Source organism: Impatiens glandulifera, chromosome 7 (assembly GCF_907164915.1).
Source record: "Impatiens glandulifera chromosome 7, dImpGla2.1, whole genome shotgun sequence".
Classification (NCBI taxonomy): domain Eukaryota; kingdom Viridiplantae; phylum Streptophyta; class Magnoliopsida; order Ericales; family Balsaminaceae; genus Impatiens; species Impatiens glandulifera.
This window is the reverse complement of record NC_061868.1, coordinates 46,139,006-46,157,463: the sequence shown is the minus strand read 5'-3', so window position 1 is coordinate 46,157,463 and position 18,458 is coordinate 46,139,006. Positions and strand designations below refer to the sequence as shown.

The 18,458-nt window shown below is 33.7% G+C and overlaps 2 protein-coding genes across 4 annotated transcripts; one reads left to right on the top strand and one right to left on the bottom strand.

The window, feature by feature from the left end:
• Positions 1–1,157: 1,157 nt before the first annotated feature.
• LOC124944420 (histone-lysine N-methyltransferase ASHH2-like) lies at positions 1,158–15,800 on the top strand. Of its 2 annotated transcripts, none has more exons than XM_047484669.1 (18): positions 1,158–1,311; positions 2,228–3,827; positions 4,064–4,271; positions 5,952–6,112; positions 6,240–6,319; positions 7,446–7,577; positions 7,657–7,773; positions 8,217–8,309; positions 9,446–9,523; positions 10,498–10,554; positions 10,876–11,737; positions 11,834–11,889; positions 12,291–12,373; positions 12,630–12,712; positions 12,837–12,916; positions 13,267–13,346; positions 13,869–13,914; positions 14,659–15,800. In XM_047484669.1, the coding sequence occupies exons 2-18, from the start codon at positions 2,351–2,353 to the stop codon at positions 15,367–15,369; spliced, it is 4,404 nt and encodes a 1,467-aa protein (XP_047340625.1). In that variant the 5' UTR covers positions 1,158–1,311; positions 2,228–2,350; the 3' UTR covers positions 15,370–15,800. The 2 variants fall into 2 exon arrangements, with proteins under 2 accessions (XP_047340625.1, XP_047340624.1); XM_047484668.1 differs by having other exon boundaries at positions 4,052–4,271.
• A 325-nt stretch (positions 15,801–16,125) lies between these two features.
• LOC124945218 (glutathione S-transferase TCHQD) lies at positions 16,126–17,778 on the bottom strand. 2 transcript variants are annotated; one of them, XM_047485608.1, is made up of 3 exons: positions 17,600–17,778; positions 17,091–17,315; positions 16,126–17,003 (listed from the first exon to the last, which is right to left on the bottom strand). In XM_047485608.1, the coding sequence occupies exons 2-3, from the start codon at positions 17,297–17,299 to the stop codon at positions 16,412–16,414; spliced, it is 801 nt and encodes a 266-aa protein (XP_047341564.1). In that variant the 5' UTR covers positions 17,300–17,315; positions 17,600–17,778; the 3' UTR covers positions 16,126–16,411. The 2 variants fall into 2 exon arrangements, with proteins under 2 accessions (XP_047341564.1, XP_047341565.1); XM_047485609.1 differs by having other exon boundaries at positions 17,091–17,310.
• Between the last annotated feature and the right edge of the window lie 680 nt (positions 17,779–18,458).

Genomic DNA, 18,458 nt, shown 5'->3' with positions numbered 1-18,458 from the left:
TAATAATATATAGTATATTTATATAAGTTTTAAAAAGTTGTATAACCTCCCAGGCACACATTATGGTTAGTATTAAAGAGACTTACTTAAATCACCATCCCTCTCGTTATAACAAAACCTATAAAGAGAGAATGATAGGATCATTGGTGGAAAGAAAGGAAAAGTGACATATACTTGAAGATCTAGAGCACACATGTAATTTGTTCATATTTTTCTCTCTTCTATTATTTTTAGATATATTTTCTCTTTCTTTTCAAATCTGGAGGTAAGTGCTATGAGAATGCTGTATGTATAATTACTCATTATATACATATATATATATATATATATATATAATAAATTAAAACTGTTAAAACAAAACTTAATTTTGTAAAATTTAATAATAAGAAGTTTATATTGTCAAATTTATAAAAAAAAACATTTGAAATCCAAATTGTCCCCAATAAAATCTAACCCAAATTAAAATATAAATAATTTGATTGTCTTCTAATTTGTATAAAAAAATCAACCATTTCACACCAATTTAAGAAAAGTCGGCAATTTGAGTTTATTGACGGCTTCAAAAATTTCTTTGTTATAATAAGGGTGTTTGTAAAATATCATATAATTACAGAAAATAATAATGATAAAAAACTGCATATAAATCACTTATTTTTTAAAGATCTTTTTTACTATTATAATAAAGTAGTTCTAATTTATTTATTGTTTAAGTTAAGAGCTATTTTATTATTATATTATTCACATTATAAATAAAGTAACTAACTATAACAATATATTAATATTTTTTATGTGATGAATGTCACATCAATAGCCGGACTCATTCAATGCTGTTAATTATTCACTCGCTTAATTATATCAAACAATTATATATTAAAATATTTATTATAACTTAACTATACTTAATAAAAACAAACTTTCTTTGAAACTTTCTTTATTAATATATATAAAAAATTAAAATATTATTCCATTTAAATAAATCCTAAAAATTTCGTGTCCGAATATTTTGTAACAAATTCCATATAATATAAATTAAAAAATATATAATATGCTTTCAAACAAAATTAATTAATCTAATCAAGATCAGCCGTAGGTTTAAGTATAATCCATCTTGCTTTCGGATTTCCCCAAATTGAAAACGGTTTCCTGAAAAAAAAAAAAAAAAATTTATTCTTTCACCGGTCCACCCTCTCTCTCTTTCTACATCTCTATAGAAAAATTTCTGTATAATTTTTCGATACATATGCGAGTTTTACTTATCTCTGTTCTTGCATTTTTGGCGGCTTTGGATTACTTCTCCGTCTTCATCATCAGGTTCAATCCCTGTTCTATTCGATGTTTCATTCTTCTTAATTTTTCCATTACCCTGATTTCCGTTTTTGAAACTTGTTGTTGTCGAAATATATGCGTGGGTTTGTATGTATTGACATTGGTTGAATTGGGTTTTTCAAGTTTGATGAGTAAGTTGAGAGGATTTTGTTTTAGGGTTTCCGCGTTTTGTCATCTTAATCGTCTTTCTCAATTTTTTTATTTAGTTTTTCATCGTTTTGTGAAGTGGGTTACTTTTGTTTTGTTGTTTCCGTACCTGCATTGATTATCTATCGTCATAATTAGGGTTCTTTCCTGGTTAAGAGTTGTATTTTGTTTTTTGGCTGGTAAGTCTTCTTCTCCTATTATGGGCTATTAGAAATCTACTCTTGATGTTTGTGTTTATTCTCTCAGCTTCACTTTTCTCTTTTGGGGATTGGGTTGATTCCTGAAAGAAACATATGAATCTGAATCAAGTTTTGAGACCACAAACAAATCATCTTCTCATCAAACTAGGTTTGAGTAATATGAATCTTCTTAACTGGACTAGATGGGGAGTCAGTTATATTGTTTTGGAAAGTTTGAATAGTACTATTGGTTTCTTTTCATAACTGTAATTCTTGGCAGAGATTAGTTTCAATGTTGAAGTAATTCCAAGCTTCATTTAAAATAAATAAAATTGTAACTGTATATCCTTTAAAAAAGTAACTGATATCCTGCCATGGTAGTCCATTTGTTATGTTTCTAGATGTGAAAGTGTATACTTGTTTGACAACCATTATACTTGCTGTCTTTGTTATTGAAATTGCTCTATCTGTGTTGTTAGTAAGCAGATGAGTTTTATGTTTTGCTATAAAAAATGGGATTGCTGTTTCTCATCTAGAGACATGTTTATCTTACTCTGTTGTTTCTTCAATTTCAGGAAGTAAGTGATTGGTTTCTGAAGAGATTTTGCTACTTTGACATTATTACCGAGATTGTTATCTCCCAGAGTGGAGATGTTGTCCAGATATCATCACCTCTATTAGAAACTGAAGTTCATGCTATGGATTCAAATTGTGATGTTGAGGGGTTGTCAGTTTCTATGCAATCATGTGAGCCTTTTAGTATGACTGGGACTAGCTGCGCAATTGAACCTGATGTGGAGGATACTAGTCTTGTTGCTGTTATTGACACTAGTCCTGTATTGAGAGGGGATAAAGACAAAGACAATGTTGCATGCAATTATGCCCCTGAAATTCCTGGCCCAGATATGACTTGTTTGGATTCTAGAAAGAATGCTAGAAAGGGTAAAGTAAATCAGAATGCACGAAAGAATAAAGCAACAAGGAAATGTGAGAGGCTAGCCACAAAGCAGACACATTTGAATACTGTTTTGCAGAATGTTGAAAGGAGGAGGAGAACAAATTTATGCAAAACAGGACGTTCTTCTAGTTGGGGATCATTAGGGAATATCGCTCAACTTTTGGTTCAAAATTTACCTGCTGATGTAGTTGAAAAAAAGCATACTAAATCTCAAAGAGGTAAATCTGCACAGGACAGCAAAAACAAGGCGAAAGATGGCAAAAGTTCAAAATTTTCAAAACAAAATAACTATACATCAACTGGTCGTCCCATTCGCCTGAAAGTTAAATTAGGTAATGAGCCTGTTGGGAGTTGCCCAGCACAAAGTGTAGAGGAAAATGCCAAACAAAACTGCTTGGTTCAAAATATGGAAATACCGGAACTGAAAGAACTTTGCAAAGGTTCCATTTTAAAAATGCCTGTTATGGTCCATTCGTGTAATCATCAGTGTACACATTCTCAGATTGAGGGTGAAGCACTGAGAGTTGCTGCTGATAATCAGTACTTGGATCCTGGAACATCACCTGATTCAGAAGTTATCAACCTTATCTCGGATACCCAAGTAGATGGAAAGGCTGAAGAAGTTACTCGTCATGCTAAGATCTCCTCCAAAGCTTCTGCAGCTCTTGGAGATGTGAGAGATTTGCATCTACCAGAATTGATTGGTAAGGATGGAAATAACCCTGTCATGCTTCATCAGGAAGATAATTGTTGTATGGACGATAGATTGCCTAGCCCTGAAATCACAGACAATATTATTTTACTGGAGAAACATGAGAAGGGGGGAAGTGGAGATATTTACAATGGCGAGGGATGCTCTAAAGAACTGTTGTCATCATCATTGTTGATGGAGTCTAGAGGTTCTGGAGAGGTTAAAAATTGCAGAGGTGGTTCAGAAACTACTAGATCTGGTGGTCATGACAAAGGATTTGAATCACCTGATTCAAGTGTCCCCAAGAAATTACTTGTATATGCTAAGGGGCACAAGAAATCCAAAAATTCAAAATCCAGAATAGTTGGTAAAAGCATGCTGGAAGTCACTAATTCTCTGGATAAGCAGAAAGGGAAAACTTCTAAACTGAAGGGAAAGAATGGAAAGCCAGTTAGTAAGAAGAAATCGAAAGAGGAAGGTGCTCATGGTCAAGATGTTTCCAAAATTGAAAATGATCATGAAACAGGTAATTGGAAGCTTGTGTTATGATCCATTCACAATTAGAAATTAATATATGGACAAGTCTTCCAAGTTTTTTTTTTATGTTAAGCTGGCCAATTAGTCCTTTTATCATGTTTGTCATTGCTTTACTTCTATATTTTTCTACAATTGATATCTTCCTTTGCTGGAACAAACTGTTGCTTATTCTGTTTCTTCCAGTCTACTATTGAATAATTGATCTTGTATTAGTTGATGTTGAAGGGAATAAATTGGATAATCTTCCATCAGTCAAAAGAAGAATTGGGAATTCAACGGAGGGGGTGCTCAAATCTGGCATGATGTCACCTCATGCTTCAGAATTGCAATTTCCATCCCCTAGGATTGCTTGGGTCTGCTGTGACGATTGCTTAAAATGGAGGCGTATTGCAGCTACTCTTGCAGACTCCATTGAAGAAACAGACTGCAGATGGTATACTTCCATTCTCATGACAACATTTACATTTGTACTGGTGCAGAATGTTTGAAACTGCATGGGACTATGCAGAATATGTGATGCTGTTAACTTGACTCTCTCTCATAATATTTGTCATGAAATGCGCTTAGATTATAATGAAACTGATAGATCATCTTTTCCATCTCAAACTGCCTAAGAATTTGAATTGATAAGCTAACCAAATTGGTTGATTACAAGTGTTTTTAAGTGATGAGTTATGCCAAGGACCCATTCCATCCATGAACTATTATGTGAAGAGTTGCTTATGCAGTTAGGAGTGTTTTGCATGTGATTAAAATATTGTTTATCTGCACAAGGTGCCTGCTTGGCACTTGACAATACAACATGCAACAGCTTCATTATATAAAAAATCTAAGTATCAAGTTATGGGGGATTTATAAATATTAAGGCTGTTAGTGAAGTACATAGGAAAACTATCAGTTCAACTGTCTAAGTTTTCTAACCTCTTTGTTCCTAGATATCTCTTCATCAATCAACATTTTCTTTGTTGCTTGCTTTTCTAGGCTTTGGAGATGTACCATGTTGTTTACTATTATTACCACTACCATTGACCCCTGTGTTAGGATATCCTATTTCTTAGCGAACACTTTTTCTAGACTGCTCAATTGTCTCCTTCATCAGCTACTGTCATAAGCTTCTATATTGCCCGAATTATTAGTCTTGATTGAATACTGATATTTCTGTCTCTTTTCTCACAGTATCAATACTTTATTTAAAATAGAATTATCCCTAAGAACTAGATGATAGTCTATTTGTTATCTCTTCTTCAATCAATAGTAAAATTTGTCAACATAAGTTACATACCAAATTGACTAATTTCAATTAATTTACCAAAAAGCTCTAAAAGGGCCCTTTTTCTGTCAACAAACTTTTTTTTTTATCCATTTTGAATATTCTTTGTAGGAGTACTATAACCATTTTACAGGAAAAGTTGTACAATCCACCATTTTATTTGGGAATAAAGAATTTTACAGTTACCCATTTATTTTGGAGAGGAAATCTAATTTCTCCAACTGAACATGTTTTATAGCATTTGTGATTTCATTTTACCAGCCCAAGTAATTCTACCTTTTATTCATTTATATAATTGATGGATGCATTTCTTTCATGCTAGATGTGATTTGTCTTGTTCTGTGTTTGTGGCAATTTCTCCAAATTAGTGCTTATCATGTTTCTCTCGTGCATGACTGTTTGTTCATTTCATTATTAGGTTTCTTCGTTCATATATTATGGACTATGAATGCTGGCAATTAGTAAAGATGATGATATCATTTGAGTGCTTCTCAAAAACATTTGTAAATATTTAGTTGATAAACCCCACAATGTTTATATAGAATAACTTATCTTGAATTAAAAGATATGAAACTAGGATTCCTATACTTATTGATGTACTAATTCTGGTGTAAGGTAGACTAAGTGAGGAATTGATTGAGTAAACATGATAGATATTTGTTTACGTTGATAATTGATGCACAATGAGATGGTCAACATGAATTGGAGTGAGTTTGAGGATTCCATATCATTTCCTCTTAATTGCCTTGTCTGATCTTACATATTTGATATTGATTTTACATGACGGTTTATATCTCATCCATACTGAGAGTTATTTTGTTTCATATCTGATTCACATTTAAGGACATGCAAGGACAATATGGACAAAGAATATGCTGACTGCTCAGTACCCCAAGAGAAGTCCAATGATGATATTAATGAGGAGTTGGAAATATCAGATGCATCTTGTGGGGAAGATCCTTGTAATACTTACTCAAATTCCAGGAAGTTGGATCATAAACAATGTATGTACTTGTTTTATAGGTTTCTTATGTCTGGGTTTAATATTATTTTCCCTTTGCCGAAAAGAATAAAGAAAAGAAATATTATTTTCCCCTTTGACATTTGATGCATTTCAAATCTGCCTTGTAGCTCCTCAAGATGCATCTTGGACGCTTATCAAGTCAAATTTGTTTCTGCACCGTTCCCGCAAATCCCAAACCATTGACGAGGTTAATGCTGATCCCACTTGTTTTGGAACTGATTCCTCAAACATATAATTTTTTTAATTTGGGAAACTGATAGTCTCATTGTTGGCCTAACAAATTCAAGTCAAATGATTATTTGCCTGACTATTGATGTCACTGAAAATATTTTGTTTGATCATGGATGTGGCGGATCTCCTAAATTAGGAGGAAGTGCAATCTCGTAATTCTTATGCACTGTCATCGTTTTAAATTGAGAATGCTCTATCTAACAGTGCTTATCCTTTGCTCTTACTTGTTGCAAACTATGTCAGTTTCCTTCTAGTCAGTTTCATAGATATGTCTGTTCGTTTGATGTATATAGCTATCAAGTTCACTAGTGTAGCTCTAGTGACAAGAGTCGTGCCTAAGAAAGACCAAATGTCACGGGTTCGATTCCCACTAAGATCGCCTTAAGTTGAAGTGGGGGTCATGACTGAGAAGTTGTGCTAGCTTCATAAATTAGAAAAAAAGAAAAATAATAAAATAAAATTCGATGTACATATCTATGGTTGGTTGGTTAGAGTTGAGTAAGCATTCCCATGTTAACAATCAGGCTCTTGATTACATACATTCATGGCTAGGACCAATGATATCTATTTATTTTTTTCCTCTTCCCAATAAGTCTCTTGTAACTTTTCATTTATATGTTGTTTATTAGAGGATCTATAATTAGTATAAATCATACACCTATCCTTTTTTATGTGATCTCATGGGGTTCTTTTGTCCACATTGCTCGTGTCTAGTACTTTCTCTTCCTATTTTTGTTGCCAGTGGTATTAATTACTAAATTTAGAATTAAGGATCAAAAGGCTAAAACAGGATTCAAAGCCCAAGGAAAGATGTACCAAAGAGAGAGAGTAGTTACTGAATTAATTATTGACCCTGTTGGATAATCAAATCCAATCTCTCCCTTGTATTAACTGTATCCAACATTCAGAGAATCACTAATCCCACTAGACTGTGAGCTTCAGAATTGTGGGGGATCTACAGATTGCTAATCCAATCCAAAATTCTTTACTATTAAACAATGATGATCTTAAAGGTTATCTACATTGATGTTAATATTTGTTGGAGATACTCTCATGCATTGGTGTGCTATTTCTATTTTCAGATAATGGTTTGCCACTGTAAATCATCTCCTGATGGAAGAAAGGGTTGTGGTGATGGCTGCTTGAATCGAATGCTTAACATTGAATGTGTACAAGGGACTTGCCCTTGTGGGGAGCTTTGTTCCAATCAAAAGGTATTTCAGTTATTATGTTAAAAATTCTTTATCCTTATTTAATATGCATTATTATCTGAGATATTTTTTTTTATTGCAGTTCCAGAAGCGTAGTTATGCCAAATTAAAGTGGTTCCGTTGTGGGAAGAAGGGATATGGGCTCCAGGTGGTTCAAGACATCCGCATAGGACAATTTCTTATTGAATATGTTGGGGAGGTTAGTTGACACTTAGTTGTTTGGATACTGTTTCAATGCATTGGAAATTTACGAGGAGATCTCATATCCCTGGGTGCAGTAATATCATATCAGGAGTTTAGTATGCCTCAAGTAAATATTGCAAAACATGAGATCTTTTATAGGTTTTTAAGATGATGTCTACAGTACTGCAATATGTATTAGTGTAGCAGTTACTCATTATTAAACATTTATAGTATCGCTTGGAAGAAACATACAATGTCTAAACCGTGCAATAATAATAAAAAAAAAGTATGTTATTCATATTCGGTACCCTCCTTTTCTCTTATTTCCTTGAGCAATTGCTGCTCAAACTCTCATGATAAGAAATGTTCATGTTGTCTTAGACTAATTTCCTTGTATAGTGGTAACTTTTCCAATAAATGATTAACAAATTGATGTTCTTTTGTCCTTGATTCCTCTAGGTGCTTGATGTTCATGCTTATGAGGCACGGCAAAGGGAATATGCTTCCATGGGACATAAGCACTTTTACTTCATGACTTTGAACGGCAGTGAGGTTTGTGCTTCTATACCACTGTTGCATTAATGTACATTTGATTTTGTCAAGGCTTCTTATAATATGAAGTTGTTCTATGTTGACCAGTGTAGTTAACTGGGGTTCTTCAGTGTTGTATATTTCTAGCTTAAATTGCATGATAACCATATATTTGCAAAACCCCACAGTGGCTGATGAATGGTGCTTGGACACTTTTCTTTTATGTGAAAAAATTAAACCATTTTATATGATCAACTTTTTGTTAAGCGTTTGGGCTTGTTTGTACACATTGGTATGAGAACTAGTGATCTGACAGAAAATGTGTGGAGCTTGGCTGAACTGACACCGCCACACTTGATATTGTAATGGGGGAAGCCACTTGTATTTTCTTTATCCTTTCTAAAGTTGAACCCATTTCCATTCATCGAAGGATCTTGAGTGCCAATTTCAATTACATAATTACTTGATCTTCTCCTAGCAAGATACTAATTGGAGCTGATTGAAGGGCCTTTCTGAAAGTAGCTATTTTGCCTCCTCCATATATTGTTCAAACCTTTGAACTCAAAAGTCTCAAATGATGAACATGCAGTCTCAAATATTATAGGAGTTGATATTCAGTTCTTGATGCCAAATTTTGCATATTACTGTATTTCTGTGCATCTGTTTCTTTTCTTCACTCCCTTGTCTATAAGCTCAATATTTGTTTGTAAGCCTACCACCTTCCTCTATTCAATACACATTGATTAATTTTTTCTTTTAAATATAAATCCTAGATCACCTCCATCCCATTTTACACCTCTTTCATAATCATATGCTAACTTTGTAGATTAAGGCAATTACTTTGATCATTTATTACATACAACGTTACCTTTACATATCTTTCAAAAAGTAGTATGGCCTTAAACTTGTGAAAGTTATCATAAGACGAAAAACGGGATAATTAAAGTATTGAGCATTGAAGTTATAGTAGGTCTTAGAAAAAATGGTTATAGTAGGTCATGACAAACAAAATGATACAAGTGAAATATGGAGAAAAGATTTACACGGGTGGAGTTTATAATTCCTGTATGTCAGGATCTGTCTTGTAGTCCATGTGGTTATGCTTTTATGTTAAATTTTCATATTTTTGTAATGAGCTTATTATTTGCTCTTTGCAGGTTATAGATGCATGTGCTAAGGGGAATTTGGGTCGTTTCATAAACCATAGTTGTGAACCTAATTGCCAAACGGAAAAGGTGATGTTTTTGTCTTTTCTTATAGTACCAAGCTGTGTTTTAAAGAAATGTGCTCTGCACATTACATTTGAACATGAAAAGGCAATAAGATTTTGTTCCGTTTTCTTTGTTTTTTCGTACGTTGAAGTTGAATGATCATCCCCTGCTTCCTTCCACTTCTACCCAAAATCATCCATGATTTTGCTAGCATCAACATTGTTATGTAGCATGTTCTGTGTTTGACACAATATTAAGTTAACCAATAGTTTCTGCAGATATCTTCTTTGTGCATGCTTTCTGCATCTTGAACATGTGAACAAATAATAGAAAATTTGAAACACAAATGTCTCCATTTATATAGAGAAACCCACAATCTTCCATGTACTTGTATGATAACACCCCATTCTGTAATAGACATTGCAATTTCTGATCATCAACTCACTTTTACTTTGGGTATAAAATGTATATATGAGTGAACAAACACACTTTTTATTTTATTTATAAATGCTGGCTGTATCTCATGAGCTCCTTTAATTTCACAAGCTGTTTGCTTTCAAATTTTGTTCCATCTGTTAATTTCATCAAAGTGGCTCTAGTTATGATTTTCCTCATCTACTTATGGATTTAAGATTAAAATTCAATAGAGACTTGGCTGGTTGTTACTAAGAAATGAAGTTCCTTTAATACAATTGATTTAAGTTCTCTTGTCTACTATATCTGTTTTGGTGTTTTATCTTAAGACTTGCAACCACTTTGAACTTCTTAGGTGAATTTCTGCTTAGACTTGTTTTGCTTATATTTTATTTTACCTAAGTTCACCATTTTCTTGATTTTAAGAACTTTGCAAATTTGATGACAATCTATGAATCTAAGACTTAATCTTTGACATGGCTACATTTTTTACAGAAACCATTCTCTTGCACATCACTTGATATTATGTGTTTTGTCTGGTTACTTTGAGATTACTGACCCAATCTCTGCATTTTCTGATGCAGTGGATGGTGAATGGAGAAGTTTGTATTGGACTTTTTGCAGTTCGTGACATTAAGAAGGTATATTACCCTTAGCTATACTGTTACTTGAAGTCATCATTAAAAGTTCTCAGAAGCCAAAGCATAGTTCATTTCATTTTCATATATCATTGAAAAACTATTTTTATTTAAGAAAATATGAATTTTTTCTTCTTTATTGAACCTTGGCCTAGATAACAGTTGGTTAGTGTGATCCTCTCTTCTTTGGGTCCCTATCACCCTTACTTACCATGGTTCTTTTGGCCGGCAAGAAATACATAAAACATGATTCATCTGCAGTTTCTTTTGTTGGTTAGATATTTTAAAGCATAGATATCAAGTTTTAGTTTTTGACTGTCTCAGGGTGAAGAGTTGACATTTGATTATAATTATGTCCGGGTGTTTGGTGCTGCGGCAAAAAGATGTGTTTGTGGCTCCTCTCAGTGTCGGGGATACATAGGTGGTGATAGATCAAATGCTGAAGTGATTGTTCAAGATGATTCAGATGAGGAATATCCTGAACCCCTAATGGTGTATAAGGAAAATGAAATTGATGATGATTTGAGAAATTTACTATATGCACCCAGTTCTTTGGATGATGTTGAAACACATGCTATAAACAGCAAACTAGAAGTGGATGCAGGCAGGCCCAAAATTATTATTGACGACTCAACAACCTCCATACTAGAAAACTTGAAGATGTCTGAAGACAAGGATGAAATCCATAAATCTGTGTCTGCAGATGAATCTTTGGAGGTCATGGGAATGACAAATACTTCAAATGCATTGGCATCTGGCTCACAAATTTCATCTGAGAACTCATTGGAGAAATCGTCCGAATCTGGTCAGATGTCTGAAGTGTTGCTTGAACAAGACAAATCTCAAGCGATCACATGCAATGCTCTGCCAGATTTTTCAGGAAAAAAGTTTAGCAATCATCTTGACCTTACTCAAAGTTCGGATACTTCACCATTGACTAAGAAAGGTGAATCCTCTTCTGAAACAAAGGTTATTGTGAAGAAATGCAAAACCCATGTAAAAAGGAGCAAGGCTGCTTCGAATTTGCAAGCCAAAACAAAAATTCCATCTTCTGCTGTCAAGAAGGGGAAGGTGAAGGGTGTCAAGAATCTTGATAAACCCCCTATGGTGGATAACAAGTCTCATGTTTTACCATGTAAAACCAAAAAACCGATCTCAAGTTCTTCAAATAGCCGATTTGAAGCAGGTAATCCTCTTCGCCTTTTGTAGTTTTTCCTTCCCCTAATCATTATTTGTTTATAGTTCTTGATGTGGCCCTCTATGTCTCTTTAAATATTTGTAGTTGAGGAGAAACTCAATGAGTTGCTGGACGCAGTTGGGGGAATAAGCAAAAGAAGAGTAAGCATTCCTAATCACATAATAATATATTTATCTTCATATCTAACAACCTTTTAAATCAGTTTTTTTGCTTGTGCAAAACTGAACTTTAAAGAGTATCACTCGCGACAACCAACTTTATTTATGAACACACTCTTTTGAGATGAAGTCCAAAAAGTTGGAAGTCTCTTTATTTGTATTGCTGGTGTCAGCTTACATATAGAAGGATGTATTAATGATTTAAGAAATGGAGTTGTCTCTACTTGCGTCTCCTTATGCATCTGTTCCTATTGTAATAAATTTATATTTATGTTGCTACTACTTATCTGCTTTTTCCATAAATTGATTTTCCACTTTCATTTTGTAAATGCAACTAAGGTAGAAATTGATATGGCTGTTTTTTTTTGTTTTTTTATTCTCAGGATTCCACCAAGGGCTACTTGAAGCTTCTTTTGTTGACTGCTGCTTCAGGTTATTGTGGCAGTGGTGAAGCCACCATTCAGAGGTTATTTTCTATCCACCTCTGATTTATGAAACAGACTTTTCGAATTTTCTATCTACCTCTACTTCAGGTTATTGTGGCAGTGGTGAAGCCATTTTTTTCAGCAAACTGTTTAGGAACGTTTCTTGCGTTCCACTCTCGATTTCAATAAAAAAAGACATTTTAAAAAACTAAAAATAAAACAGACTTTTTGACCAAAATATTTCCTTTTTCTGATGGAAACCTATTTCATATGCTTATAGTTTCATTTCATTTACAGCAATCGAGACCTTTCCATGATACTTGATGCCCTGCTGAAAACAAAATCGCGAATGGTTTTGGTTGATATTATCAACAAGAATGGTAGAGCCTGTTTTCCCCCTTCCCTTTTTTATATCGTGTTGAAGAAAATGTTCTATATTATGATGGATCAAGTATTTGGTACTAATTGTTCTATTCACGAAGAAATCTCCACTCTGTTCTGTAGGTTTACAAATGTTGCACAACATAATGAAACGGTACAGAAAGGAATTCAACAAGACCCCAATTCTCCGAAAGCTTCTGAAGGTATCTTTTCCTGGCGTGTCTGTTCTTTCTGCTTTCATGTCTAAATGTTCATAGAATCAAGTTTTTCGAACAAGTTATCTATAATATTTTGTACTATGCAATATAGTAGTCCAGGAAAATCATTACTTTTGGGTACAGGTAAATATGTTTGAGAGAAATGTTCTGGTTTGGTTTGAAAACTCATTTCATTTTTGGGTCAATTTGTCTTGTTTTTTATTAGATCCGATTTGGTTTTTGTTCTTTATCCTGCCAACCAAAATTTGAATGTGTTTTAGCTTGCCATCTTTCCATTCCCTTGTGGAAAGTTTACAAAGTTTACAGTGGATATGGGAAATTTTCTTTCTATGCAGGTTTTGGAATATCTTGCCTACAGGAATATACTTACTACGGAACATATTACTGGAGGTCCACCTCGTCCTGGAGTGGAGAGGTTAGAATTATTTATACATTTAATGGAATGTGGGGTTGCTGTAGTTCCATGAATATCCTTAATCCTTGCCTCCAATAGGATGAGTAAATATTTTCATTGCCTGAAATGTATTATCTAGATCCTAAAGTAAGTTTCTATTTATACAAGTTGCAATGCTAATTTTAACACTTCTGCACAATAGAATTCCTTGATGTGTGCAAGAAAGCTTTGTGTTGCTTCTTCATTATTCTCGTTAGTGCACAAACGTTTTTCTTTTGAAAGAGAAACTTCTAATTTATTTATTTTTCGAGAATAGAAAAAGAAAATTTATAATTTATCCCACCATTTTGCAGTCAGTGTTTAGTGTATGACATTGTTTTAGTAATAAATTATTTTTATTATTTCCGCCTTTCTGAGTAACTGTAAAATGAAATTTCAAATTGGAAATTATTAGTTTTATCTGTAACTTTTTGCAATCTTGATCATGCAACCCTAAACCCTATGTAGTAATTTTATCTGATCTTCAACTTTGTCCCTCTGCAGCTTTCGGGAGTCAATTTTGTCATTTACAGAGCATGATGACAAGCAGGTATAAATTTATTATGCCTTTCGTCCTTTTTCAAATATGTTCATAAATTTTCATCAACATGTTATGTAGCAACTATCTTGTTGATACTTCAAATAGATGATAGTAGTTAGGGTTTACAATATAGAAGGGGATGAGCTATGAAAGAAAGAGGGTGATGAGACTTAGAGAAGGAGGAGATGAGAGATACTAGACATTCTCTATTCAATTCATTCATACCCTACTAGCTCTCACATTTAGCCTCATATACAAATACAAATTGCTTTAATCCCCTACTCGCTAGCCTACACCCTTACGTTGTACCTCTCCCGTAATTACATGTAGTAAGTTATTTGAATTAGCTGCGGTTCTTCCTGTTGTCTTTATTTTAGCTTTCATCCTCACTCAATCAAAGTGTGTAGGGTACTTGTATTGGTAAGCAATTAATTATGATAACCATATTTTTTCTAGTATACTTCTGATGACTGGTGCTTTAACGAGCCTAATTGTAAACTAGGATTTTGTCATGATATCTCACAATCTCATTAAAATTCGTCAAAGTTAAAGTTGAAAATCATTTTTCTCCATAAATCATGATTAGATTATTACTTGGATAGTGTGATTTTTGTTGTTTGATTCGGTATAGAGATTTTTTTTTTCAAAATCAGATTATTTTATAGATCATTATTATTTTTTAAAACATAACAAATAAAGATTTTGCTTGATTGTGAATTTTGTCAAACATAACAAATCTAATTGAAAATACAGGTTCATCAGATTGCTCGGAACTTTCGAGACAGGTGGATCCCCAAGACTGTCAGGAAAATCAGTTGCGCCAACAATGGTAATGATGACCTCAGACTTGACCATCATCATAATCAGGGTACCAACTGCAACAGATACTCGACCCGACCCGACCCACCACATAACAACAACCAAAAGCTCCTCCTCCCCATTAATCCTATTGATGGCGTGCCTTGTAGCACAAGTTGTCCTACAAACGCGATTAGGACTCGCAAGCGTAAGAGCCGATGGGATGAGGCACCTGAAACAATGACGAATCACGAAGATCCTCAAAATTCACGTTCGATGAATATCGATGTGGATGCTCCTCCCGGTTTCTCATTACCCGAATGTTCGGATTTTATCAAGGTTTCCCTGCAAAAACGATTCAATTCTCGACTTCCCGTCTCTTATGGGATTCCCTTAGCAGTTGTACAGCAATTTGGGTTTCCACAAGCTGAAAGGCCAATTAGTTGGGTTGTTGCACCCGGTATTCCTTTCCAACCTTTCCCACCTTTACCTCCTATTTCTTCACTTGACAAGAAAGAACATCCACACTGCACATATAAAGCATCTTCGTCGGATTTGAAAATTGCATGTGGAAAGAGATCTCAGGCGTTTCAACAACCGATGGACTTTGATAGCTTAAAATCTGGGGCTCAACAGAATGAGAAAAGGCATTGTCAGGGTCTCTGAGAGAAATAAATAGAGAAACGGGGTGGATGAGATCAGGGTCCCCGTGTATAAAACCCAACCGATGTAAGTATCAAAAGAAGAACCGTGATTGAAGTACATCTTTAGGACGGAAACTGCGAGAAGAATTGTCATTGGTCTATTATAGAGAAGGTATAGTAGATAGACTGGTAATTTCTTTATATATTGTTTGCAGTAGGCATGGTTCCCCAATACATGTGCATTTCCAATTCAATTTGTTACTTTTTGGTGGAATTTTGCTATTCTTTCTCACTTTTGACATTTAACTCCTGTTATTGTTTCATCCAATCTCATTGATTTGGAAATCTCACCTACAATTGTGATGTTGTTAATTACAGACCTCCATTGATGTGGACTGGTTTATTAATGAAACAAACCTGGGAATAATGCAATTAATTAACTTATTTTTGTCATTACTCGTTCCATCAAGTAGTTTCCTTGTTTTGTGAGCGGTTGGTTGCATCTATAATTGAAATGTTCTCTTAAATACCATGTTTGAATCCAGGTGGATAAACTTAGATATCGATTTCGATTCTCATTAATAATGTCTTCTAAAAAGAAATTAACGACACTTTCTGGTTCGATTTTAGTTTAAGATAATAGTGGTTTTCACACGTGTTCATAAATATTTGAAAAACTAAATTGACATGATTAAGATATTGTTGACCATGCTTTTGTTTATAAGAAATAAATTCACAAATTTATATTATACTTCCCAACATCCAAATACCACATTTGTTTATAAGAAATAAATTCACAAACTTATATTATACTTCACAACATTCAAATACCACATTCAAAGTAAATAAAAGCAGCCCCCTATCCAAGATAATAAAAAGCAATGGTAGTGTGGGCCTAAAATCTTTCAACAAAATGGAGAGGGTAATAATAATTGCCCCCAACTCACACACAATTTGAAGTACAATTCTCACAGTTAAGAGAACATTTAAAGTAGTGTTTAACCCTTAACTCTATACAATTCAACTTAAAATTCTTTATACCAAGGAAAGCATATATATATTGATCAGTATCTCTTCAAGATATCTCGGATCCTAAGCGAGCACCATGTTTTAAACAACGTTTTGTACTTCCTCCATCCATTGAAGTATTTACCAATCGTTTTCTTATAACTAGGCCTCTCTTGAACCGCATTCCAGTACTGGGAAACATTAATCCTACATTTGATGTACTCCTCTTCCAAATTAAGAAGCTTTAACCGTGCTAATAGAGGAACTAACATCACATCAGCCATCGTAAACTCTTCCCCTACCAAATACGAGCTCTCGTTCAGTTTTGTTTCCATTTCGTCCAAGAGCCTAACCAATTGTTGCTCGCTCTGTCTCAAAATCTCCACATTCCTTAGCTTCTCTTCTGTATCGTATTCCTCTCTAAGCTTGCAATGGTAGGCACTTGCTAGTTCAGGGCATTCTGCCATCCTGGCTATTAATACTCTCCTTAAGAATTTTGAGACAATAACACGATACTTCTCTGGAACATGGAAGAGTGTGAAGAACTTAGGATTCCATTCTTGTATCTTGTTCATCCAATCCACAACCTCTCTGCTGCTTGGTGAGACATTACCACCAGATGAGACAATTGCAATTCTCTCAATATACCTGCAAAATCAACCGTTTTTAATCAAATTTGAATTATTTCATACAATTAAGAAGGATTTATAAAAAGAGTTAAGTGATGGATCATACTGGATTATCTCTATTGTGTTGTATATTACTTGAGAACCATTCTGAAAAACAGGAAGTTTGGCAGAAGGGTTCATCCTGAAGAATGTGGTGTCCATGTTCTTGCCTGTGATAGGGTTGACATGGTATGATGTGTAATCAATACCCTTTTCTTCCAAAGCCAGTCTCACCTTTTGGCTATCCAAAGAATATGGATGATGATAAAGCTGCATGACAGCTCCACCTATGCTAGAAACCAGCAGCAAACAGATTGGGTTTTAATTACATATCAATCTTAAGCTAAATTCTCAAAAGAAAAGACAGATCATGATAATTAACACACCGATCATATTCAATGCAGGACTGGAAGCAACCGATAACCAACTAAAAAGAGATTAGACCCATTACAGGATGTGAAACAACAATAGGGTTTTTCATCTTGTCTTAATCGGTAAAACAATGATACAATAACATACATAACTGATAATTGATTTACAATATAAGGGTTTTGTCTGTGCTGATGATCAACTTACCCGAAGTAAGACGGCGGGGAGAGAATAAGGGTTTCTGGGTTTACAAAAACCTACAATCTTAATTGGGTATGTGTGGATGATATGATGAAAACGCCCCCCCAAAATAGCGAAGAGATGAGAGAAAGAGAGCTGGCATAAATTATTGGAAAGTTGGGTTCTATTTCCAATTAGATCTGAAGTTTAAAAATAAAAGAGATATCTTCTTCCTCTCAAAAGGAGAAAAAAAAACTCATTATGTAACATCTTATAACATTGATTATAAAAGGAAAAAAAAAAAGACATCCTTTTTATCTTTTCATGTTTCAACTGTTGACTGAGTACTATGTAAGTCACTTGTAATATACCCAGCTAAAACATATTCCAATTCACTAAATCAATTTATGTTGAAATGAAATTATAAAGTGATTGAATCATGTTACTGATTTTATAGAAGAGTAAAAAAAACTTATATATATTATATAATATCAAACTGCATACAAATAGTTACTAGAGCTTGTTTGATTTTATTTATTTATTTATTTATTTTGGATTTTGAATAAAAAAAATTGTTTGACTTAAATTTTTTTAAAAATAGTTTGTTAAAGTTTAATAATTGTAATTTTTTTTTAAATAGATGAAATAGAAAGATAAAAAAAAATTAAGAGCGAGAATATACGTTAGATTTGATATAGGCTTCAGCTCATCCTTATAAAAAGAAAAGAAAATTGCGGTAGAAAATGACATTATCTCATAATTTTTTTATTTTTTTTAAATTTAATTAATTATTTACTTCTCAAATTCTCAAATTAAAAAGCCAAACACAATATCTATAATTTCTTCTTTATATTATTCAAGCCTATTCTAAAAAAAAATTAAGTCT